The 26938-nt window shown below is 40.5% G+C and overlaps 1 protein-coding gene across 4 annotated transcripts in view; it reads right to left on the bottom strand.

Annotated features, from left to right (window-relative positions):
- Positions 1-26938, bottom strand: part of Pi4ka (phosphatidylinositol 4-kinase alpha) — a 149265-nt gene that overhangs the window by 89891 nt on the left and 32436 nt on the right. For 2 of the 4 annotated variants that reach the window (XM_033758643.1, XM_033758640.1), the window contains exons 3-14: positions 25293-25386; positions 22065-22153; positions 18297-18369; positions 17198-17457; positions 16512-16578; positions 10412-10560; positions 6890-6955; positions 4736-4832; positions 2520-2711; positions 1842-1942; positions 1038-1167; positions 41-173 (exon numbers count right to left, since the gene is read on the bottom strand). In XM_033758643.1, the coding sequence (XP_033614534.1) occupies positions 41-173; positions 1038-1167; positions 1842-1942; positions 2520-2711; positions 4736-4832; positions 6890-6955; positions 10412-10560; positions 16512-16578; positions 17198-17457; positions 18297-18369; positions 22065-22153; positions 25293-25386 (1451 nt within the window). Of the gene's footprint in view, positions 1-40; positions 174-1037; positions 1168-1841; positions 1943-2519; positions 2712-4735; positions 4833-6889; positions 6956-10411; positions 10561-16511; positions 16579-17197; positions 17458-18296; positions 18370-18517; positions 18719-22064; positions 22154-25292; positions 25387-26938 lie in introns of those variants that run through there. The other 2 variants (XM_033758641.1, XM_033758642.1) reach the window with 2 other exon arrangements.

The raw sequence follows: 26938 nt of genomic DNA, 5'->3' as shown, positions 1-26938 counted from the left end.
CACACTCTCTCTCTCTCTCTCTCTCTACTCAGCCTCCCACCTGCAGATGTTGTCAATGGCGATGTCCCGGAGCTGCTCATACATGGAGGGCTGGCTCTTCTTGCCAGACATGACATTCAGGGTTGACTCAGAATGTTCATTCGTCACACTGATTTTTATATCATTGCCAGCAACTAAATGTAAAAGTTCAAATGTGTGTCTGGTTCAGCTTTCACTTTCCATCCCCTTCTTTGTTGTCCAAAAACCTTTTAGCTTGTAAAAATCATGCACTCTAAAAAAATCTGACAAAACACTTCAAAAATAGAGTCTGAGACCAACAGGAAAGATGAAAAGAGTATGTTTAAGTGAGAAGGGAAAATATTTAGATTACAAAATGATCGACAGGTAAAAGCAGCAATTTCTTAATAAATCATTCAGAAATACTGACAAGCACCCACATGAACGCAGCTCTGACAGTCTTGATGATAGGAAAGATCTAACTGTCATGCAAAAACCAGGTAAAGATGGGAACTCCTTCTGTAAGCTCTGGGGAAAGTCTTTCTACTGCTCTGAGTTTGTGTTTCGTCACCTGAACAGAGGAAGTAAAAATGGACCTTCATAGGACTATAGGTAGGATGAGTGGGACTACATTTCTGCCTCTGGCACACACAAGATTTTTAAATCAGGATTATTATTACACTCTAAGCCTATGTCCTCTCACAGGGTGATGGGGACCAAATGAGGCTGTGCACGTGAAACTAGTGGCCTTCCAATGAAACATGTAGGACTTACACTTTGGACTAGTACAGTGAAAGAAAGATGCCAAAAAGAAAATGGTGACCGAAGTGCAGGATGGGGAAGCAGAGAAAGGGAAGACCTGGAACCCAAGGAACACGGAACATGTAGGGAAAGACAGAAGGAATGGCAAGGAGGAGGAATGGGCCAAGTACAGTCACAGGACTTGCATGGTTCACACTCACAGGGCCCCTTTTTAGGGCTTAAAAGGCACACGGGCACTAAATGCTGAAGATAAGACCCTAGCTGCAATCATCTATTACCTGTATGGTACTGACTGTGGTACTTATAAAGCTTCACCAGCACTGGGGATGGTATGACCAGGAAGTCTCGCAAGGATGGCATCACAGAATGCACCACCATTGGGAACCTCTCACACAGGCGTCCCAAACCCTGCAACACATATCAACCCATTATGCAGCCCAGGAGGGTCCATCTAAGAAGGGCCCAAACCTTGAGATGCTCAACCCTACAACTTCCAACTTTGACCAAAACTTCTAAGGTCAAAGCTCCCAGAGGATACCTTCCCATGAAGCATACAGGAAAAGGAAAGAGTATTAACTCTTCTCCAACCAAGGTAAATATGTATCATTAAAGTGTATTGATTTCCTTCGGAAACAAGGGAGAAAAGGTACAATGTATGCTTTGTAAATAATGGGAGATGCAGAGGCAGTAAGATTTGCATCGAGTCTCAGCAGAGTAGAACTAAGAACTGTGGACAAAGACATCTTTCTGAGGCCCTCTGGCACATGTTCATAGTGGTTTACCTGCTGGCCTTAGGCATTGCCCAGCAGATTCGAAACAGCCTCATAACAAAGGACTGAAGCCTTCTTCAAGGGGAGCTGCTTGTGAATGCCACTTACAGAAATCCTTGGCACCCTGTAGGGGGCAGCCCATACTCAGTGATGAATTGTGTCCACAGCAGGTTCTAGTGCAGATTATAAGGACCACTCAGACTACATGCTTCTTAGTCTCTGCTGTTGGCAAACTAACCACAGTCTGAACAACATAGTAAGAGGGACACCCTGTGGATGGGCATCCGTGTCTCAAGCATCAATGGGACTGACCTGTAGGCAACAAATAAGCAAGGGTAAATGTGCAATGATGACTTTGCTGGATGTCTTAGACTGCAGTTTCTCAGATAACTTGATGCAAAGATTTTCGGCACCTTAGTTCAAAATCAGAGGAGGGTACAAATGATCAGCACAATCCAGTATTTACAAAATATTTTCTTCCCAGTTAATCACATAATTCAATTAAACCCAAGAGATATGCTTGTTGCAGGTTTATTAACACTGAGAGACCACACCAGAAGTCTGGAGGCAAGCATCCTGCACTGTAGTTACTACTCCCTGCTGGCCCTAAGCCCTCTTTTGTCCCAGTGTTCCACTCTGCAAGAATGTTTTCCATTCCACTCCTCCCCTGGACACACCCACCATCCTCTAGCTCCGAGCCTAAAGAAAACCAGCAAGAGGAAGCAAAGAGAATATACAGCCCTGTGGGCTTAGACATTTCCCCTTTTCCCAGGTCCAGTGCCTTCCACTGTAAGATTGGATAGCACATGTCCAGGCTATGGCAGGAGCTGATGCTCAGCTCTGCATGTGCCCAGGTCCTAAATGTGACTGCCTGCGCTACAAACAGTGTCCAGCACTCTAGAAGTCATTTTGGATACAAACACCTGGGACATGCCCAGAGTTCACAGACGGAAAGAGCATTCTGCATTCCAGGGTGGGGCGCACGCTCACCCTGCTCGTCCTTCACAGCCCACACCATGAGGTCCACACAGGCAGCATTTGCCTGGCAGCGCAGTTTGAGGGGACTGAGCTCATTGTGGATCCGATCTGCATCATGTAGAATTTTCTGGAGCTCCCCTTGGCTTGTGTTGAACTGCTCCAGCACAAAATCATGAATTTCTTTCACAAAAGAAGTAGGGAGATCTGTGGCAAAGACAGCAGGTACCAAAGTTGGAAATAAAACGGTACCAGGATCAGGCCATGGCTGTCAATGGCTATGGTCTTTCCCCCTTCAATAAAAAGAAGGGTAATGTTTGATGCTGATTACTGCAATTCCAAGGACACCTGCTAGAAGAGTATGAACAGGCTCTACATGCATACTATCCAACAATCAGAGGAAATGATCATTTCTCAGGAAGGTCAAAGCTATGCTTTATTTTGTGTGAGTTTCTGCTGGTTGTTATATTATTTTTGACAGTGCTGGGACTGAACCTAGGGCCTCATGCATGCTAGGGAAGCATTCTACCACTGAGCTACAACCCCATCCACACTTTGTTTTAAGCAGTCAAAATGCTAAAACTTGAATATATAAAACATGTAAAAGGGATGTACCATCACTGAAACTGATTCAACTGAGATTAGGAAACATTTTGTGAAGTTAAAAAAAAAGGAAAAGTTGTCAGGAACAACATCAGGGCAAAAATTGGTTGCAATCTGAAGAAAAAAAGTTCCAAACTCTACAGAGCACCCACTTGAAGTTTATGGACTTTTTGGGGAGGTCCTGAAAACTTCAGGAGCACTAGTGTGACAGATACAACTCAGACCAGCCAAGGAAGCCAGCAAAACAGACTCTAGGTCAAAAGGGGGACTGAGGGAATCCTGGAAGTCAGACAGGGCCGGGCTACCACTGATGCCCCTCCTGAGTGAACCCAAACCCTTGCTTGGACAAAACAGTCTACTGGCAACCCTCAAAATCAGATTAGGAAAAGTTAACTAAATTGTGGTACACCTACGTGACAGAATGAAAACATGGTCATCAAAACATATTTAGGAAAAATATTTATTGACAAACGGGAAGAGCATAGAACAACTGTTATAAAGATGCACAGAAGAGCGCTGGGCATAGTGATGCACACCTGTAATTCCAACACTTGAGAGGTTGAGGCAAGAGGATTACGTAATGCAAGTTTGAGGCCAGCCTAGGGTACATAGTGAGTTCAAGACCAGCCTGAACTCTGAACTACATAGTGAGACCTTGTCTCAAGAAACACACACACACACACGAAGAGACACTGGAAAATATACTAAATGTCTGTGTGTGCATGCACACCTATTAAAATACTATTTCTGAAGCCAGTCAAGGTGATACACAACTATAATCCATCTACTTGGAAAGTGAGGCAGGAAAATTACAGGTTTGAGGCCAGCCCTAGCAACTTGGTGAGATCTTGTCTTACAATGGGCTGGGGACATAGCTTAGTGGTACAACATACCTAGGTTTGATCCCCAGTAAAACATAAAAACACACACACACACACACACACACACACACACACACACACACACACACAGTATTATCTCTGAGTTTATGTATGCCTCATTTTGTTTCCTAAAATATCTAAATTGGGACATGTAAAACTGAATACATGAAACAGACAATAAAACAAATGCATGCTAGAAAAATAACTTAAAGGACCAGGGATGTAGCTCAGTGGTTCCGCTGCCTGCCTTGCAAGTGCAAAGTCCTGAGTTTGATCCCTGGTACTAAAAAAATTTTAAAAAGAAAAAAAGAAAGAAAAATAACTTAGGAAATAAACACATCAAAGAAGAAATCACTGATGGGCCGGGGATTTAGCTCAGTGGCACTGCACCTTCCTTGCAAGGACAAGGTCCTGAGTTTGATCCTCAGTATGGGGTGGAGGATGATCACTGACAGTACTAGATTACAGGATCATGGACAGATTTGTTTTTCTTAGTTTTCTCCCCAACCTTCAGTCATGTGTCCATGTTGCTCACCTATGTAGCGTTTGGTTCTGTTTTTGTTTTTGTTTTTGAGACAGGGTTTCACTATATGCCCAGGTTAGTATTAAACTCTTAGGTCCTCCCTCAGCCTCCCACAAGTAGCTGGGAGTACAGACATGTGCCAATGCACTCAGCAAGTACCAGTCTATAACTACGTCAGGAGTCCTCCCCCCATACTCACACAAACAGCTGCCAATATGCCTCACCTTTCATGTAATAAAGAGTGTCACGCAACATCTTGAACATGGTCAGGTAGAGGGGGTCACTGAAGGTTGTGTAGTAGAGATCAGCACTGGGGTTGGCCTGCAAAGGAGACAAGTACATGACTAGAAACCAGGAACTCTTACGACTGCCAAGTAACTCATATTCATGACTAGCAGTCTAAATACAGCAAGCATTTATCACGACTCGTCACTCAGACAATTTTAATTACTCTCTTCACCTCCTTAAGCATCAGGCCAAGGAAAACAGGAGCTCAAGCAATGATGCCAGCAGAGAGCAGTCATCTGCATCTTCAACAGAGCAGCCCTTCTGTAGCAGAAAGCTCACCAGCCAGAACAGGGACACAGGAAGAAGAGGTGAAAGGTAACAAAGGGGCCACTAAACTAAGGATTCATCCTTGTCTACCACTCTGCAGGTGGACACTACAGCCAGGATATCCTCAGATTCACCTCGTATTCTATTATTAAAATTCAAATTATTTTTCAGCAAAATAATCTGAAATATAGCACTGAGGAAAATTTCCACAGAAGGTCTAATGACTTAAGAGGCAGTTCCTAGAGTCTGTACATTGCCATTTTAAAGAGGCTGGTGGCTGGAACCTGGTGGGCAGGAAGAAGTATGCTGTGTAAGGCTGGTGGAGAGTGAACCCCAGGGAAGGGGGTCACGTAAAGAACATGAGGGTGATGTGGAGGGTGTGAGAGTCACATCAGCCTTCTGGGAGGCCCTAATAATAAGAGCTCTCACTAAGTGCTATCAAAAGGTTCTGCAAATAATGTCTTTTATTTTTTGAAAGCAGTGGCAAAGTTTATTTGAAAAAGTTAAAGTGGGGCCAGGGATGGGTTGTAGCTCAGTAACACTGTTCCTGCCTGACAAGCGCAAGGTTCTGAGATTAATCCTGGGTACTAAAAAATGAAAAGTGAAGAGTGAGGGAGAAACTGTCTCTGCAGAATGAACTTGGGCTGAGTAAAAGAGGAAAAAGCAAGACAAAAGAACACCCTGGAGAAAGCAGGGTGGGCTATCCTGATGAAGCCATGATGACAAACAATGTCTTTATGAACATCACCTCACATACCTCTCACAACAGCCTTGCAGGGCAAAGATGAAGAATGGAGTGGAAGAGGAGAAGAGGTCTGACTCTGAAAGCTAAGATAATACAGGTGTGAAGCCTGTGATCTTCGGAGTCCCACATCCACATTAACTGTGTTCATTAGTCAACACCAACCCAGAACAATCCACACCCAGCACATACACTGATACGTGCCCACAGCTTGCTGGCAGTAGGTGCAGGGCAGGAAGTGAAAGTCTATGGCAATGGTGGCAAACCTATGGCATGTGTGCCACAGCAGGGTGTTTATATCACTGAAAGCTCAAAAAGATTTGCCATCCCTGTTCTGTATCATGCAACTGTCTCTAGGATTTCCCTCCCAGCTTCACACCTGAGCCCCAAAGGTATCAAGCACTGTGCATTTCAGAATAAGGACAGGAAACCCATACTAATTTTAAATAAGTCATCTGGGCCCAGCACATACCCATGGCAGTAATCAACCTGGCAAACAACAACCTCTCTGGATCTCCACACTCAAAAAGGGACCTGACTCAAATGTTCCCCAAGATCGTAGGACCTCCTAGCACACACACGTAATAATTGCACAAGTATGTAAAACTGTAAGCCTTAGCTTGAAATATGTTAGGACAAAAATTCCCCCTATACACCACTTCTACTTAAAAGCCATGGCTTGTATGTGCCTAGAAGGTACAGTTGTAAGCCTAGAGAAGCAGCTTCAGAAGCACTAAAAGAGCAAAGAAGACCAAAAAAAAGTCAGAAAAACCTGGCTGGACTCCCAGAGCCCACAGTGTGTGACATGAGCATGTGAGCCCCCATGAACCTCTACCTTCCAGCTATGGGAAGGAGACATGGACAACTGGTCAGAAGCACTGTGAGGTATTTAAAAGACCCAGACATTATGCAGGGGTTCTAGAGGCAGGTATATTATCACTATATAGGCCTGTGATTAAGCTAAACTGAAAATTTAGTGCAAAACCCTTTTAACTATATCTTCTACATGAACTCTTCCACTTTCTCCCTGCAGATGTTTAAACCAGGCTGATTTAGTGGTAATGCCCTCTGAGGGACATACCTCCATCACACTGGCTATAACAGCATCCAAGGACTTGAGAACAGGCTCTTCAACAATCTTCTTCACCTGTCAGGGAGACAAAGCCTCATGAAGCAAGTGACACAATGAGAGAGACAGAAACTCTAGCTCTTTCCATCAAAGGACAAATGATTGACAAATAAACCATAATAGGGATAAAGGTGTAGCTCTGTTGTAAGCATGTGCTTAGCAAGCCCAAGGCTCTGTGTTCAATGACCAGTATTTTTGAAAAGGGAAAGGGAGAAAAAATGAGAACCAAGACCTGTCATGTAAAGGTACGAGATCCTAATAATGAGTGTAACTGTACTGTATACCTAAAATGTACCAATAAACCCAATGAGAAAAGGTGGGGGGATATGACAGAAACAATAGGCCAACAACATACATAACCTTAAAGCACAGTAAATGCACAAAATGCCTGAACTCCTGGTATCACTTTTCTTACCCTAGACAGAAAAGACATTTTAAAAACAAAGCAAAGGAACCAATGCCCTCAAGTTTCCTGACATTAGGATTCCATCTCTAGCATGTAGAAGTGTTCAGACTTTAGGCACTGGTGACATCTCACCCACATGAAGCTAACATGTACAACTCTGTTACCCCCACCCCCACCCCAACATCCAGAATACCCTTAAAGCCAATCTTCAGGTACGAATCTAACAATTCCTCCCTCTCACTAGGGCCCCATGTACCAGCTCCTGCAAAGCTCTTATGTACTCAAACTCGAACACACGCTACAGTTTTTCTGGGGGGATGGTGCTGCAGATCAAACCTATGAGCTCAGACATGCTAAGCAGGTGCTCTACCACTGAGGTATACCTGCAGCCCTAAAACTCTATGTACCTGCTTACTTCTTTTCTTTTTCTACTGTCTGGCCTAGAATGGACTTGAACTCCCAAGTCGCAGAGGCTACAGGTATATACCACCAAAGTTTCTAACAGAAGCAATTTCCTTTTACCTGTTCTCTGTACAGCATTTAGTATAAGGATGAACTCTTTAGTCAACTGCAGAACTACTTAAAAATGTGCCATCCTTGCAACTGTAGTACTTTACAGAGGTCATTTCTACAATGTGTAGATAACACACCAGAAGAAAAAATGAAAACTGTCTCCAAGAAAAACCTAAATTTAAAAAGTTAAGGTATCTTGGAAAAAATAATTTCTCCAACAAAGAATCTGAAAGGTCAGTCTTCAATGAGGATTTCTGACATGGTACTAGGAACCAGCTACAACTACCAATCTTTCTGGAACATTAACACTGAGAAGCAGTTTAGAGAAAGTCTTCCTTCTTGACAGCAACTTCAGAAATATCCTTAGGCCACTTGATAATTAATTATGGCCTCATCCTCATTAATTATCTTCAGGATGTTTTTTGTTTTGTGATATTAGGGCCTTCGAGTGCTAGGCAAGTACTCTACCACTGAGCTACACCTCTACTTTATCTCCTAGGTTTTAATGTCTTCCTACATCTTCAACCTAATAAATCATTCTCTGAATGATTTCTGTTCACCTTCACAAAGCACATGTTCCATATTTCAGTGTTGTTTTTCCTTCTCATTTCCAAGACAGAAAATCCAACCATTAGAATCTGTCCATATGATATTCTCACTCATCATCAAGCCTATCTGGAACCATCCAACTCTATCACAACAACTTCAAAGTTCCTGGATCTGACCACAGATCCGACCACTTCAGAACTCAGAAACAGTGTCAATGCCTTCTCTGATGTCACCTCAAAAGTCATCCAAAGGTTCCAAAATATGAAAAATTTGAGTTTTGTATTATTCCAAATAGACCTGAGAAAGACTCAAGTATGATGGAAAAGCACTGGACTTAGTGGAATCAGGATCCTTGGACTGAGCCAGGCATTGGCTGCCCTTGCTCTGCATACTCTTTTTTCCTCATTGAGTTTATTGGTACATTTTAGGTACACAGTACAGTTACATTCATTATTAGGATCTTGTACCTCTACATGACAGGTCTTGGTTCTCATTTTTTCCCCACACCCCTGCCCTCCCTTCACCCTCTCCTCCCCTCCCCATTTACAAACACTTTTTTTCCATTTTTTCATTTTCTCATATTTTTCTTTTCCCTTATTATCTTTCCCCTACCCTTCCCACTTTCCCTACACCTTTAGCTCTTTTCTTCCTATTTCACAATGTCAATTTTATCATTAGGATCTTATGTACCATTATAGTTTTTCACACCAGACAAACTACTCAGTATTTACACATGTGACTTTATTTATTTCACTTAGGAGTATATCCTCAATATGTATCCATTTTTCTATGAAGGAATCTAAATTCTCATTCTTTATAGCTGAGTAGTATTCCATATTCTTGATGACCTTGACTACTCCCCCGCCCCTTTTGCTTAATGTTGGGAGACTGAGCCCTGGGGACTTTGCAGTGAGCTACATCCTTAAACTAGCACTCCCTTTTTTCTGATAATAGATCTCACTGTATCTCACTGTGTGGCTACACTGAAACCTCAGGCTCCCAGAGTGCAGCGATTGTAAGTATGCACCACTGCACAGCTATTTATTTTCAAATGGGAATTCTGGGTACCTCCCCAATATGCTTGCTGCACGGATTAAATGAAAAGATACTGCACAACAACTCTAAGAATGCTATTATTCCTTCTTTACAATTTCAAGACTTCTACATGGTGCTTGGCATGTACTAATAAAAACTAAAATTTTAAATAAATAAATTATATTTGAAAATACTGATAGATTTTAAACATCTCTATTTAGAAAATCCAAAAGACTCCAAACCACAAATTTATTTTAGTGCTAACATACTGCCATACAAGCAGAAAATTCCACACCTGACTTCATGTGATGGGTCGCATAAAATAATTAAAATCATTAAGCCACGCCTGGTGGCATGTCTATAGTCCTTTCTTTCTTTCTTTTTTTCTTTTTCTTTTTTTTTTTTTTTAAGGAGGAGAGTCAAGTTCTTTGTCTTAGTATTATATGAAAACAGAAAATACGAGGAAGGAAAGGAAAGCAAAAAGAGAATAAGCCAGCTGTTCAGTTTTTCTAAGTCAGAATGAGGGCAGAGGGCTCTAGACATGGATCTGAATCCCCACAGTAACACAGTGACTGTAAGTGAACAGGAAACAGTTACTCCAAAGGGTAAGACAGGAGGATTGCCTGAGCTCAGGAGTTTGAGGCCAGGTGGGCAACAGAGCAAGACCTCATCTCAATAAAAAGATATAAAATTACCTTCAGACTATGTGTTTGAGGTATATATGAAACACAAATGAATCTGATGTTTAGACTTGGATCCTATTCCTAAAATGTCTCATCATGTGCATGTAAAATTCCAAACTCCAAAAAAATCCAAAATCTGAAATCCTTTTGGTCCCAAGCACTTCAAATGAGAAATAATCAATAATCAAACTGTACTCCAACTTTTTCTATTAAAAACAGTTTTCTACCTCTTGTAGTTACAGTGACTGATATTCCCATGGTCTGTTTATCCGTCACTGTTCTGCTTACCAAGTTTAAAAGCTCCCGAAGCATTTCTAGTGGAATATTAAACTCCTTATAGGTGATGCCATTGAACAGAGGAGAGACAGAGAAGCTGGAGCTGATAGTGGAGAAGTAGTACTCTGGCTCCAGGGCAGTCCCATCAGGCAGGCAAGAGGCTAGTAGGAGAAGGGAGAAAAAATTGGAAAGTTAGACAAGGGCACACACAACTGGTCCATTTCCTGAATCTCCCCAATAACCAACAAAGGCACAGATTTTGCTTTTATTTATATTCCAGCTCCTTATGTGCTTATTTATTGTTTTGTTTTTGTTTTTGTTTTTGTATTTTGGTACCAGAGATCGAACTCAGGTCCTTGTGCTTGCCAGGCAGGCTACCGAACCACTGAGCTAAATCCCTGGCCCTATGTGCTTATTTATTTACTTACTTATTTTTCTGGTACTGGGGATCAAATTGAGGGACATTCTACCACACAGCTACAACCCCAGCCCTTTCATATTTTTATTTTTAGGTGAAGTCTCACTAAATCAGCATCCTCCCTCAGCATCTGGAGTAGCTGGGATTATAGGCATGCGCCACCAAACCAGGCTACTTGCTTGTTTTTAAATTACAAAGTAAAGGTTAGAGTGCAAATCCTAGGGGAGTAACATCTCTCAGTTAAGTGCCTCAGAGCAAAGGCTCAAATATTACTGTTTGCTAATATTTTCAACACAGACAGCGTAACTTAATGTGAGAGAAGGGAGAAAAAAAGAACTATAGTTTTCAAAGGCTCAGAGATGTGAAAGTTTGAAGTTTACAAGGCCACAAAGATGTTTTACTATCAAAATATAACAAAAATGCATACTACTAGAGATTTCAAGTCCAGAATAATTAAACGGAGTAAACCAATCACAACAAATAGACAAGTGCTTCATGAACCCACTTCTACAAAGTACTTGAAGTATTTAAAATCATAGAGATAAATTAGGCCTAGTGATACATGCCTGTAATCCCAGCACCCTGGGAAGCTAGGGCAGGAAGATCAAAGTTTAAACCCAGCCTGGGAAATTCAGCAATTTAGTGAGACACTGTCTCAAAATTTAAAAATTTTAAAAGAACAGGAATATAGCTCAGTGTGAAGGCCCTGGGATTAATCCCCAGTACCACAAAAGAAGAAAAAGAAATCTCAGAGATAGTAGGACGGTAGTTGCCAGGGGCTGGAAGGAGAAAATAAGGGATTACTGTTAAACAGGTAGAGTTTTAGTTTTATATGATGAAAGAAGTTCTAGAAATAGATGGTGGTAGAATATGATGAATATATTTAATACTACTGAACTGTACACTTAGAAATGGTTAAAATGATAATTTTATGTTATGTATATTTTGACACAATAAAAAATCAGATAAAAAATAAAAACGATTCAATCATCTGATGCTTATTAATAAAACCAAAGGCAAATAATTATTTGAAAATTTATTATTAAAAGCCTCATGCTCTACTGACTGAGCTAGCTGGGTGGCTGTTGGAAATCCATTATTAAAACCCCTTAACTTAAGGAGTTGGAGATTTAGCTCAACAGTAGAGTGCTTTCCTAACAAGTACAAGGCCATAAGTTTGGTCCTCAACACTAAAAATTAAAAATAAATGAATAAGGGGCCGGGGATTTAGCTCAGTGGTGCTGCCGCCACCTGCCTTGCAAGCACAAGGTCCCGTGTTCGATCCCTGGCACCAAAAATAAACTAATTAATTTAATTAATTAACTTAAAGTTTAAAAAGGCAAAAAAAAAAAAAGACAAAATATTTTAACATAAAACTATCACTAGAAAATAAAAGCTTTTGTATATAAGGAGGGGAAGAGGGACCAAAGGGAGAAGGGAGGGTGGGAGAAAAAGAAGCAACATAGATCATGTACTGGTACAAATTCCACAAGACGAATGTTATCATTTTGTATATATATAATGTACCAATAAATATATTGCTTAAAAATAAACTTTCTCCTGATAAAAAAATAAGTGTAATATGTTCATATTAAAAAGTGTCATAAAATATTAACCTATAAAAACCCAATAAACTGCATAACTTTCTCAAGTACCATATTAGAAAACAAAAAGAAAACCCAAAATATGTCAGGGCAGGAGTGATAGATAGATAGATAGATATAGAGAGAGTTACAACACTGGTCATGTCCTGCTGATCAAAAGATGGATACAAACCAGCGGTTTATTACAGAAAGGGATGAGCAAATGGTGCCTCAAGAGGTTGAGATGCTGGAGGACCAACATAAGAACTGGCAAAAAAGGAGCAAAAGAAGAGAAGGAGAGAACAGTGGTTTAAAAGAAGCAAACATGGAATAAGGAAGGAGACTGTAAGCTAAGAGAATATACAAACAGACACCAGAAGATGAAGTTAAGTGTTGTGTGGCTCGGCCAGTGTGCAGCTGAGCACTACTGGAGGCAAAAAACAGGAACTGCCAGAACCAACAGCCTAAGATTTGGGACTTAAATCAAGGGTATCACTGCAAGTTTTTAAGCCATTACATACATTAAGCTATAAATTATCACATTTGTACTTTTAAAAATTAATTCTTAAAAAAATTTATATAGAGTGCTATGGAAGAGAGCCTGGAAAGGGAGAGACCAACTATAAGAAAAGTCAAAGATCTAGCTATTATAAATTGTGCTGCTACAGGCATGGGCATGCATGAACCCCTGTAATAAGATGATTTTAACTCTTTTGGGAAGATAAGTAGAAGGGGGGTAGCTGAGTCAAATGGAATTTCTAGTTCTAATTTTTTTGAGGAATCTCTATACCGATTTGTGGGAACCGTTTTATTGATTATGCCCAAAGCAGGCTATAAGCAGTACAGGCTATAAAGAGTTAATCCTGCATTGTTTCATTTTAAGTAGTGAGTCTGACTGAAGCTTACATGACTCGTAAAGCATTTCCTAATCACTGCGGTAGCATATTAGTTACCATGACCTTCCCGCTAATGGCCACAGCAGAGAGCAGAGAAACGGCCTGTGAAGATGTGGGGCTCAATATGAGACAACATAGTAGCTGAGGTCAGAGTAACTCACACCCAAATTGCATTCCCATGATTAAAACCTTCTTAACTAGAAGGACAAGGTTCTAATTGCAACCCTATATTTTGTCTGTTCTCTCCCTAATTTGAGAATGCTTTATCTATTCCTTTAAAAGCCATGCCTGGTATCCACAGCAACTCCACAACTGTACATCCTTGCACATAGTTCCCCTTTACCCCAATCTAATTACCAATAAAAATCAGTGGCTTAGACTGACCAGGGCCTTTCCTGGTTGAGCAGCACTGGCCATGCCGGCTCTCTAGTTTTTCTTTAATTCTGTCTTTGAGTCTTTCTTCAACCCTGCATTGTACACTGGGCAGGAGACTGGAGCCTGCTGCAGAGGTCTCTGGTACTGATTTCCATATGGCCTATACCACCAACAATGTATAAAAGTTCCTTTTTCCCAATATCCTCACTAGCATGTTATTATTAGATTTTTTTTAATAATAGCCAATGTTTCTGGGGTAAAATAGTATCTCAGTGTAATTTTAACTTAAATGTCTCCACCAGGCCAGGGATGATTAGCATTTTTTCATGTACTTATTGGCCATTTGTACTTCTGAGAAGTGTCTACTCATTTCGGTTGCCTGATTTTCGATTGGGTCTTTTATTTGGGGTCTCAGCATGTATGTTCATCAACAAAGGAATAGACAAGGAAAATGTAGTATTTATACACAATGGAGTCCGACTCTGAGATAAATGAGACATTTACAGGTGGTAACAGGATGCAACTTGAAAATGTAATACTAAGTGAAATAAATCCGATTCACAAGCTCAAATATTGCATGATTTGTCTTACATGAGAAACACTATATAGCACACATACATGCTTACATATAGTATACACAGACACAAGCAAACAGAAGAGAGATAAATAGAAGGAGGGAAAAGTTCCTATACATATTCCACTGTTTCAAAAGTATTTTAATATATATGCTAACTTGTTTCATTTATACTATGTTTATCTTAGACTCAATGAAAAGAAAGTTTTGTGTTATTATGTTTCTTTTTTGTTAGAATTTTTTGGTTTACAAAAGTAATGGGTGCTCACTGCCGGGGTGTGCCAGCACCTCTGTGGCCTGGGAACTGAGGGTCTTTGTGGAGGTCACCTTTCAGAGCCAGCCTGTGCTCACGCCGAGAATTCAAGCACCTCTTCAACCAACACATGGCCAGCCTGCCCCACAGCGGTGTGTTCTGCTGTGGCTCCTCGGACCACATCCTGCAGACACAGTGGCTGCAAGCAAATACTAGTGCCTTTTCCCTGACAGACTGCTGCTTCCCATAATGAGCAGGTGACTTTTGCCTTCTGAGAGCCTGGAGACATGAGTATCAGCATCGAAGCTTTTGTCTGAAGTTTTTTCCAAAAATTGCCAAGTATGCTGGAACATGATCCAGTCTCGTTTGACTCGAGTGCAGATATAAAGAAGAGGTGGCTAAAGTGCTAAAGGACTGCTTTGTAAGTGACAGTGGCACGTGGTATCTTACAGAATGGTACAGTCTTGGTAACAGTAGCAAACCACTAACTCAGCGAACCCAAACCCAAGGAAAGGATGGCACAGCCCGAAGTCTGAGTCTGGACTCGCTTGAGAAGACACAGAGCAAGAGGAACCACACAGCTCAGGGCCTGTGGCACTGCATGGACCAGTGGACAGAGGGGATCCTACATAGCTGGTGGCAATGTTGGCTTATGTGAGATCACTCCCAGAGAGGCCAGCAGGACCTTCTTCGCAGGACAATTTGAAATTTCTGGTGTGTTTTGCTTATCAATTGGTTTTAATCTCATAATAAAGAGTGAAGATTGATGTGGGCAGGAGGATGAGAAAAAAAAAGTCCAAATGAAATAGAAGTCACATGAGCAAGCATGGAAGGGAGCAGTATATGCTGCTATCTATTAAATGAGGTATACTTCAGAGCGCAGGCACATCTTCCTTCTTTTCACCAGCTCCTGGCACAGAGTGGGTGATGGGTCTACTGAAGGGACATATGGGGCTCCTGCAGCCAGTACCTGGGTGTGTCCCCATCCTGTTACTTAATGGGTCTGTTTAAAGGATATGGGGTAGGATTCCTCGATAATGAAGATGGATGAAGAGCTCTTTACCAAGGAAAGGGAATTCTTTAAGGGTTCATCAAAGCTACCCTCTGATGCCCCAGGGATAGCCACATGGCAAAGGGGTTTGGGTCCGGAGGATATGTTCTACTCTTGGACAAGAGGTTCTCTTTGAGAGGTGGAATTTTGAGTTAGGTAAACTACTCTTAAATTTCAATATATGAGATATACATAGCACGTAATGTGTTATATTCTCATATAATCAGGACATTCTGAATACAAGCTGCCTGCATTTATTTGAATTCCGATACTGACTTCTATTTTTAAAAATTCCTCTCACATCTCCCAATATTGTCTTGAGACATGCTCTTTTAGCAATTAGCAAGTTGGGAATGGTGGTACATGACTATAATCAGCACTCCGGAGGCTGAGGGAGGAGGACTGTCATGAGTTCGAGGACAGCCTGCGCTACAAAGAATAAGTTCAAGGCCAGTCTGAAATACATAGTGGGACCCTGTTTAAAAAAAATAAATAAAGCAAAACACACAAAACAAAACAAATCAACCAGCAATCAGCATCACCTAAAATGAAAAAGACTACATTACAAGGTACAGAATTCTGGTTTTCTCATTTCCTGTCACTTAATCTAGTGAACAGCAAAGTTCCATAAAAAGTAGTATTACTATATACATTTATCTACATTCTTAATGGTCGTAATAAAAAACAACCCATCTCCTGCTTGAAAACCAGAGTTCTCCTAAGTTAATATACAAAAATTCTGATGGTAGGCATTTAGGGCCTACAAATTATTTTCTGTCCTTCTCTATATATACAAAATATCTGAAGACATTTAAATGAAAAGAGAAAATAAATGCTTTCTGAAAGACTGCCACTGTAGATCCATGACAACAGAGAATACAGCATCCTTAACATCACAAGAAATCACTGTGAAGCTATTATCCAAGTACTAAATCAATATTCTGGCAGAGAAGCACGCCTACCTTCAAAGTAGTGAAAGGCAGATCCTCCAGGGGAGCTTGGAGGGGGCATGCCACGTTCGGGGCTGACCTGAAACATACAGAAAAGGCCAGTGAGACCAACTCAGATAGTTTGCCTTACACCAGATTCTCTTCACAGCCCAATCTGTACCTGAAGTCCTGGTTCAAGCCTCACCCTCTGAAGCCTGCTGCAGTTACAGTGTTCTCCGCTACATATAATATCACTAGTCTTTTTATCTAGCTGCACATTTTATACTCTATTACTAAGCTGAGTCATTCTTAGTGCTTGTGGTTTTATCTTTTTCCATGAGTCAATTTTATATATATATCTATATCTATAGATATAGATATAGATATAGATTTTTTTTTTTTTTTTTTGCTGAAGAGGGAATCAAACCCAGAGGCTTGTGCAGGCTAGGCAAGCACTCTACCACTGAGCTATACCCACAGCCCACAGTTATACACTTTTTAAATGTACCAATTATTTCTCACTCAAAAAAGAGCAACCAACTGCTATGAAACAAGTACTTCATTACTATGAAATCTCTTATGCATTTTAAAAAGGACAAGGAAAGTCTTTGTACTAAAGAGAACACTAGTGAGAATCAATTATACAAATAATATTTTCTTCACTTGAGCTCGTTGTGAAGTCCTTTTCCCCTGCTTTTCTCCTGGGAGCCCAGCCTCACCTGAGAGATACTGGACACACTGCTGGTTTTCCTCTTCAGAGTCCCCTCCTGACAGACAGTCAGAAGATTGCTCGGAAGGATCGAGCGGAAGTCATTGAAGGACCGCCTTCGGATGCCTTCCAATTCTTCTGGGATTCGCAGGGAATGAGGAGAGACTTTGGGAAAGAGCTTGGAGAGGAGAGACTCTTCAGTATTGCTGTAACGCCCAAAGGCTCTCGAGATTCCTATCAGGCAGGGGATCGCATACTTGCAAAGGTATTCTAGAAGAGCACATGAGATTGTTACAACATGAGATACCTGTGAGAAAACCACGCTGTGCTAAGTTATGACACTGGTTGATATTTCACAACCCACCCACCAACAAATGTAAAGACAATAATGTGTGGGTTGATCCACAATAACAGTACCAACACCAAGTGATGTTATTAACAATTAACTTCAGATGATGTCTCCGTCACAGCCTACTTTCCTTGGAAGGTTTTGATCTATTCATGACCACCCAAATCAACAATATAGTTGTTATCAGGTGCTTTGACTCACTTAAACAATATACTGACACCTCCTAGAATCATACTGGCAGGCTTATTTACACTATGGGAAAAAATTATTTTTAGAAATCAACTAAACTACCCACAAATGTTTATAGGTGAAGAAACTGAGTCTCAGAAGGGAAGTTACTCATCCAAGGCCATCAGGCATTTGTACGCAGAACTGTGCTCATGATCCCAGATGGCCTCTCAATAAACTAACACATAACAAAATAACCTAATATAGAAAGGTTTTCACCCACCAGGTGCACATAAGTACCAAAGATCAGAAAAAAATAGTCTGAGAAAAAAACAACAGAAATAGTCATCACTGAAAAAAAAATAAATAAATAAAAAATAAATTTAAAAAAAAAAAAAAAGGGCCAGGGATTTAGCTCAGTAGTTCTGCCTCCTGCTCTGCAAGCGCAAGGACCTGAATTCGATCCCAGGTACCAAAGCGGGGGGAATATATATATATAGTCATCACTGGGAAGAACAGGGAAGGGAAGGAAAGGGAGAAAAAGAAAACAAAAGAAAAAAATAAAAAGGTGTTTAAAGATCTATAATCATACCTTTCTCCTGAATCTCCAAGGCCGGGCACATTCCCAAAAGGACATGCGAAACCTGCAGAAGTGCCTCTAAAATCTGTAACAGTCAAGGAAATAAATTATAAACAAAACTAGACAAATACCACAAAAAATAAAATCAAAATTCAAAAGAGCTTTAGATGTTCTCTTCGCCAACCCCACATATTCTCCTCCACAACAGTCACATGAAGGGCCAACCAGCTGACCTTCAGGGACAGAAGCCCTCTTCTTCTGGGCTGGTACAGATTTCCTCCTTATGCTGGTGGTCCTCCTGGGGCTTTCTCCAGTGGCCCTCGGGGCCATTTCTTCCTCCATATTCCGCAAAGAGGTGATACCCCCCCATCTTCTCTTTTTATAGCTAAATACTCCTAATTCTTTTCAACTTTTTTTTTTTTTTTTTTTTTTTTTTTTTTTTTTTGGTATCAGGGATCTAACTTGGGACGACCTTGCACTTGCAAGGCAGGCAGTGGCACCACTGAGCTAAATCCCTGACCCTCAACTTTATTCTTTATGATCACAAGTTATTTACAATGCTATCTGCCTCTGATTCTACTGTAGTCCAGGTGTCTACTTCTGTCTAGAAATGTAATGCTACAATAAAATACATTTTCACATTAGAAAGATCCAGGAACTCATCAAGAGTAATTGGCAGGTGAGCACAGTGGCATACACCTATAATCTTAGATACTCAGGAGGCTGATGCAAGAAAAACACAAGTTAAGGCCAGTGTAGCTAAATGAACAATACCTTGTCCTAAAATTTTTAAAAAGGGATAGGGGTTTATCTCAATAGCAGAGCACTTGCCTAGCATGTACAAGACCCAGGTTCGAGCTCTAGAACCACAAAAAAGGAAAGAATGAGAGAATGTCATCAAATTTATCATAAATTCTAGACATTTATGTATCATTAGCTTTTCAGTAACCACTTCATACTATTAGCTCAAAGAGCATACAGTAAATAAAAAAATTTTAACCCCTTTTCATAGGAAGGAAGGGACAAGAAAAAAGTGAAAATAGAAGGAAAAAGTGGAAACAAAGCTTCTGTACATAGGGAAGGGAGTGGATTTGAGGGGGATGGGATAACATAAAATTTATTTTTTTTAAATTCTTTTCATATACGCTGCTCTTAAATTATGAAACCTCTATTTATTCAGTTGGGTTTTGGGTTTTTTTGTTTTATTTTTTGTTGTTTTGCACTGGATTGTTGATTGGTTGGGTTTTTTTGTGTGTTTTTTGGTGCTAGGGATCGAACTTGGGACTTGTGCTTGTGAAGCAGGCAGTGGAACCACTGAGCTACATCCCTGGCCACTAAATAAATTTTAGTGCTTTCTTTTTTTTCTTTTTTGGTACCATGGATCGAACTCAGGTCCTTGAGCTCATAAGGCAGGCAGCGGAACCTCTGAGCTAAATCTCTGGACCGTTTTGCTCTGGGTTTTGTGACAGTACTAGAGACTATACCCAGGGCCTTGTGAATGTTAGGCAAGCACCCACTGAGCTACATACCAGCACTTATTTTTTTGTTTTTCTATGAGACAAACTGGTCTCAAACTTTCATTTCTGCCTTAACTTCCTGAGTAGCTGAGATTATGAATACGTACCACTATGCCTAGCTGCAGTTGGTAACATTTAGCTTTGCATTTATCCTACAAAAGTTTACAGTACTATAGTAATCCAAGCAACCTGGCAGGCTGAGGTAAGAGGATCACAAGTTCAAAGCCAGCTTGGGCAACTTAGCAAGACTCGGTCTCAAATTAAAAAATAAGCCAGGCATAATAGTACACACCTACAATCCCAGAACTCTGGAAAGCCAAAGGAGGTTCATAAATTCAATCCCAGCCTGGCAACTAACTGACTCGACAAGACCCTGTCACAAAATTTTTTAGAACTTTTGAAGAGGGGGCTGGGGATTTAGCACAGTAGTTCCATTGCCTGCCTCGCAAGTGCAAGGACCGGAGTTCGATCCTCAATACCAAAAAAAAAATTTTTTTTTTTTTTTTGTTTTTTGTTTTTTGTTTTTTTTTTTTTTTTTTTTGGTACCGGGGATCGAACTCGGGTCCTTGCACTTGCGAGGCAGGCCACCAAACCGCTGAGCTAAATCCCCAGCCCAGAAATTTTTTTTTTAGAAGAGCTGGGCATGTTGCTTAGTGCAAAGACCCTGGATTCCAATTCCCATGCCCAAAAAATAATTAATTAATTAATGGCTGGGGGGTGTGACCCAGTGCTAGAGCACTTGCCTAGCGTATGTGAGGCCCTATGTTCAATCTCTAGTACTACAAAACCAAAGTTCTGCTATAAGCTTTAGCTCATTGAACTGGTCTTCAGTTCCCAGCTTTGTATCTTAAACGAATGAGATCAATTTGTTTTGTAGATTTTCTTCTCTTTTTTCTTTTGGTACCAGGGATTGAACTCAGGACCTTGCGCTTGCAAGGCAGACAACAAAACCACTGAGCTAAATCCTCGGCCCTGTTTTATAGGTCTTCATTGGAAGCACTGATCCATTTTGCTCAAATAGTTCAAGGCAAGACATCATAAGTTCCTACCAGGCAGAAACTTTACCAATTATCCTCTTACCAATTCCAAAAATCCTGTGAATCATTTGGGTCCTGAGACTATACAATTGATTCAGGATAGTAAGAGAGGTACTTAACCAATGTTTCCATTAAGACCAAACAGAATGCAACTACCTCAACAACTTTTTTCAACAACTAGCCTTGGAAAAGCCAACAGAAGAGAATGAAGTAGGTCTGACCAGATTTCTTAGGAGCAACCAAATTTCCCACATTTTCTTACATAATGCTAAATAAATATTTGGGACTGGAAGTGTTTTAAATTTGGTTTGGTTTTTTTTTTCAGATTTTGAAATATTTACATATACATAATGAGATATCCTGAGGATGGGACACAAGTTTAAACAGGAAAATCATGTATAATAATTTTACACAGTATTTTAAATGTGTTTTCATTTTAAATGCAACCTGTCAAATGAGGTCAGATGTAGAACTTGCCACTGTGGCAGCATGTTAGAGGTAAAAGTTTCGGATTTTGGAGCCCTCTGGATTTTGGATTTTCAAATTAGGGATATTCAACCTACACTTTTTCCCATTTCATATATTAAAGTCATTTCATAATCTTCACTGTTGGCATCTTTATTTTGATACATTTTATTCATTACAAAGCTCTTCATATTTGACTTTTAATAAAAATCACCTAAGTCTAACACAGTTATGTCTTTAGCCAACCTACAAATAAATGAAGAATGTCAATTAGAAAGAACTCAAAAAAGAAAAGCTAACTGGGAAGACTTAGCATATAGGCAAGCAACTATTGTGGCATGTAAAAAAATGACTCAACTATAAATTGGATTAAGGAAAAGGTTTAAACTATGGTCAGAGTCTTTGTTTAAAAAGGTCATAGTCTGTTTAAAAACAAAATACTTGTGGCAACATTTCCAACAAAATTAAAAAAACTAAAAAAAGTCCAGACGCTCAAAGGTAAAAGTTTAGCTACACAGAAATTCTCGTTTGAGTAACTCCAGATGCTAACCTACAGGAAGACAAATGAGCTGCCTCGGTCTTTTTCTACCAACCTCACAGGCCTTTTGATAAGCACATACGAAACGTTTCTTAAGACTAGTATTAACAGTATGAAATAAAGTCACAAATAACCCAATCACACTTCAACTTTCCCTCTTTTCATCATTCTGGGACTTTTTTTTTTTCATCTAATAGCAAAGTGTAAGTTGCCACACACTTACCTCATCTCTAAGTGAAGGGTCCCTATAAGCCACATCAGACAGCAAAGTTACTAGGCAGAAGCTAAAGCTCTCTGCCACTGGGAGTGCACCTGAAGACATGAAGACACAAATCAGATCATCAGAAACAAGACAGGGGTCACACCAATTTCACTGAGTCTCAATAGATCAGGTATAAGCCCAGTGTGTTCGCTGAGAAACATTCCTAAGAAAAACATTCTGGCAATAAACTTAAATGTTTCCTGACCCAATTTACAGTTTATGATTATAGAACTTCTCAAAGTGACAGATTCCATTTTTTATTCCCTATCTAAATAAAAATGACAAGTCAACCTTGATAGTGTAACAATGGTACAATGAAAGCTGTGAAATACATATTAATATAACTTTCAATTAATTGAAATTTTTTTTTCACGCGTTGTTTTGGCAAAATAGGGAAAACCCTAGTAAGTTTCCAAAGATTTGCTTTATTCTACACAGGCTTTTTATTTTTAATAGTACTGGAGATTTTTAAAAAAGATAAAAAGACAAAAGCCAGGTCCTCAAGCATGCTAGGTAAGTGCTCTATGCCCCAAGCTTGGGAGCTAGACCCTGACCTCCACCTCATAAGTTTTTAAATTCTTCTAATGCTAAGCATCCTAACAGGGAGGTTCTTAGGTGCCCTTAGAGCTAGAGGCAGTGTTCTGTTTTTAATTTTTTGGTACTGGGGATTGAACCCAGGGCCTTTGTGCTGAGTTACATGCCTAGTCCTTTTTTTTTTTTTTTAATTTTGAGACAGAGTCTCACTAAGTCATGAAGTGACATGTACTGTCCTTAAACTTTTGTCCTCTTGCCTCAGCCTCCTAAAGTTCTGAGATCACAGGCATCCACCACCATGCCCAGCACACTGATGTTCTTACACAGTGGTTTCTGGATTGTTGTGTTTTGTTTTTGTTGTGGGGAGGCAGGGTCTCACCATATAGTTCAGACTGGCCTTGAACTCATCTTGTAGTCCAGGTGGCCTCAAACTGACTGTAATCCTCCAGCCTCAGCCTCACAAGTGCTGGGATTACAGGCATGCACCACCACCCGTGGCTGGAATTTTTTTTTTTTTTTTTTTTTTCGAGACAGGGTTTCCCTATGTAGTTCATAGGAACTCACTATGTGGCCTAGGCTGGTCTCGAACTCACAGCGATCCTCCTGCCTCAGCCTCCCGAGTGCTGAGATTACAGGCGCACACCACCATGCCCAGCTGGAAATTTTTAATATCCTTGACAGTGTTACAAAAAATACTTTCATTCCAATATGAATCCATATATACAAAAGTGGTCACTGTTTTTGTCGCTTTTTTGTTTTTTTTTTTTTTTAATGGTACCGGGGATCAAACTCCAGACCTTGCACTCACTTGTGAGGCAGGGAGCAGAACCACTGAGCCAAATCCCCAGCCCAAGATCACTGTTTTTAAATTTGAAAAAGACAAGCCCAGCACAGTGATATACACTTGCAGTCCCAGGTATTGGTATTTGGAAGAAGAAAGCATCAGGACTAGCCTGGGCAACACAGTGAGGCCCATCTCAAAAAAAAGAAGCAAAGAAAGAAAACAGCATCAAAAGCCACTGATATTCCACCTATATCCCAAACACAGTGATGGCTATAGACATCTGATTTTAAGGTAATGACATTCTATTTAATTTGCCATCCTTAAAACTGAAGGCACAATTTAGGATCTGAGAACCCACAGATCAAAAGGCACAGAGGTACAAGCAGGATGTCTATAAGAAAAGCAAAACCTGTAGCTGGGGATTAGGCTCAATGGCACCGCGCCTGCCTCACAAGCACAAGGTGCTGAGTTTAACCCACAGGACCAAAAGAAAGAAAGAAAGAAAAGCAAAGCCTGTCTTTTGTAGACTAAGTCCACCTAACAAATTACCAAAGAAAAGGACCAATGTCTCTTTTACAGACACCAACTCCTGCTATATCTAGCCCCGACAGAAGTAAATTCCAAAGAAACTTCAGCCTCAAGGGTCATGACTCCTAAAATGACAGAGATCTTCTGAGCATTGGGAAACAAGTACAGTATATTAAAACATCACTGTAGTCCTAGCTACTTGAGAAGCCAAAGAAGGAAGATTAACGTATAAGGCTAGTCTGGGCAAATTCAATAAGACCCCTTCTCAAAATACACTTAAAAAAAAAAAGGTTGGGAACCAGGTATGGCGGTGCATGCCTATAACCCCAGCACTCGGAAGGCTGACACCAGCCTAGACTACATAGTTTTCAATACCAACCTGAACTGCATAACAAGACCTTGCCTCAAAAAGTAAAAAAGAAAGGGGTGGGGGCTGCAGATGTAGCTCAGGGGTATAGCACTTGTCTACATGCATGAGACCCTGGGGTCCCCAGTTCTGCCAAAAAAAAAAAAAATCAGTGTTATAAGTGTTTAGTCCAATGCTTGGCACACAAAGGACCTATGTGACCATTTCAAAAGAGAAAGAAGGAGGGAAAGGGGAAGAAGGAACAGTGAAGTGGAACAGGGGCATGCATTATCACTTTCACTTTGACTATAAATGGGATCAAAATAAGATATAATTTTTAAAAGCACACAGGGGACGGGGATTTAGCTCAATGGTGCTGCCGCCTGCCTTGCAAGAGTAAGGTCCCGAGTTCAATTCCTGGTATCAAAAAAAAAAAAAAAGCACACATGAATTTATTCCAGTATAAAGCTTAACTGAAACTTAGCAGCAACAAAATGACAAAACTACTTATAGTTAACATCATCGTTAAACCCCCACATACATCCCACCTTTGGAACAGCAGCAAAGCAATATGGACAGTTGAATTCCTCCAGGAGGGACTCTATGAATCTAAGGACAATATGACTGATGAGGATGGTGGTGGTGAACCTACAGCACACGTGCTATAGGACTGAGAGCTCTAAAAGGTTTGCCATCACTGGCTTCGGGGATGGGCAGGCGACCCAATTCCATCCGATGACATGAGAAAGGGTTTATAAAGGCCCTAAAGTTCTTGCTCACTCTCAGAAGAGCGGAGCAGAAGGCTGCTGGCCCAGCCTCCTCCCTGCCTCCCTCTGCTATGGGCTCTGGACAACAGGGAATACTAAGCTCTGTCTCACAGCCAGAAGTGGGAGCAGCTAAAAGCACTATGACTGGTGTTACTATAAATAAACACTTGGTCCTTAAAGATGCTGAACATATTTTTCTTTGCATTCAGGGAAATATTATATAAAATTACCTCTGCCTTTCCATGCTGTGCTTTCTTCTACCCAATACACTTTTGGAAGACCTTTGAGAAGTCGAAGAAGGTATGGTACCACACAATCTTTGTGCTTAAAAAAAAAATTAGGTTTAATAAGTGACTGATTGGCTTTTTCACATAGATTAAACTTAATGTAAAATATATCCACATCCTAATCACCTAAAAAACATTATAAGAGTAATGTGTCTGTAAGTTCACATGACATCACATTCTTACTGTTTTCACACAGCAGAATCCAAAGGTTATCACATCAGCCTGCACCACAAAGATCTAAGAGGAGGGCTCAAACCTGCCCTCTGGGGCTGAGTGTCCAGCTTGTTTGAGAGGCTGAGGCAAAGCATTGAACCCAGCCTGGGCAATTCAATAACTTAGACCTTGTCTCAAAAAAATAAATAAATAAATAAAAATAAAAAGGGCTCGGGATGCAGCTCAATGCAAAGGCCTTGATTCAATCACCAGTACCAAAGTAGGGGAAAGGGAACCTCCAAAGGGCCTGCACTGCAGGGTAAGTAGCACAGACGGCTCTTCCCTATATAAACTGAGGGCCTTACTAGTGCGTGGTAGTAAGTTTCCACTACCCTGGCCATAGCTCCTGCCACAGCAGCCCAAGAACTAGACACAAAAGGGGCCAAGGTACAGCCCTTCCTGGATGGAGGAATATAAACATCCGGACAACCATGAAAAGTGGGTCCCCAGGGCATTCTCAGGGGACTGACAAAGCAATGGGTTCCTCTCCTGGTATTCATGAGGCCCATGAGCCTCCCTGGAAGCACAGGCAAACTGTATGGGCCCAGGAACAATGGCGAGTGCTACATGAAAGCCTGCCAATCCTTATCCAGAACCAGAATTACACCAACGGTAATTTGCACTGAAGTCTTCCTTGCTATCTTAAAAAGTCTAATATGAGTTCAACATTTTTGGGACTTATACATAAATCTATGTTTTCCAAGGATATTTTCAAGCAAAATATATTTAGACAACAATGGGCAAGGGTATGGAGGTGCACACCTGTAAATCCAGCATGCAGGAGGCTGAGGCAGGAAGATCACTGAGAATTAGAGGACAACCTGGCCTACATAGTGAGTTCAAGGCCAGCCACAACTATACAGTAATACCCTGTCAACAAGAGTTTCTTAAAAAGATTTTTTTAAATGATGAGCTGGGAATTTAGCTCCATGGTACCGCGCCGGCCTTGAAAGTGCAAGGTCCTGAGTTGGATTCCTGACACCCAAAATTTTTTTTTAAATATACATATACATATACATATTTTCTACCCTTAATAATTCATTTTTATATTTAAATAGGATTTGACAAATAGGAAAGTAGAAATGATTTTCTTTCTTTTCACATTTATAAATATTCAGAAGAAAAACTAAAGGCAGTTTATACATCTAATTTTGATTTTTCATGTGAAGTAGGTAAGAAAACCTACTTAATTAAAATACTGGGCTAAAATGCTTTTTTTTTTAAATTATATAAGTATTATCAAAAATATTTAGATGGCTGAAGATTTAGCTCAGCGGTTCTGCCACCTACCTTGCAAGCACAAGGACCCGAGTTCAATGCCCGGTACCAAAAAATAAATAAAATGAAATAAATGAAGCAAAAAAAAAAAAAAAAAA

Source organism: Fukomys damarensis, unplaced genomic scaffold (genome assembly GCF_012274545.1).
Source record: "Fukomys damarensis isolate Sample0158 unplaced genomic scaffold, DMR_v1.0_HiC HiC_scaffold_34, whole genome shotgun sequence".
NCBI lineage: Eukaryota > Metazoa > Chordata > Mammalia > Rodentia > Bathyergidae > Fukomys > Fukomys damarensis.
The sequence above is the reverse complement of the archived record's forward strand: the minus strand, read 5'-3'. Positions and strand labels throughout refer to the sequence as shown.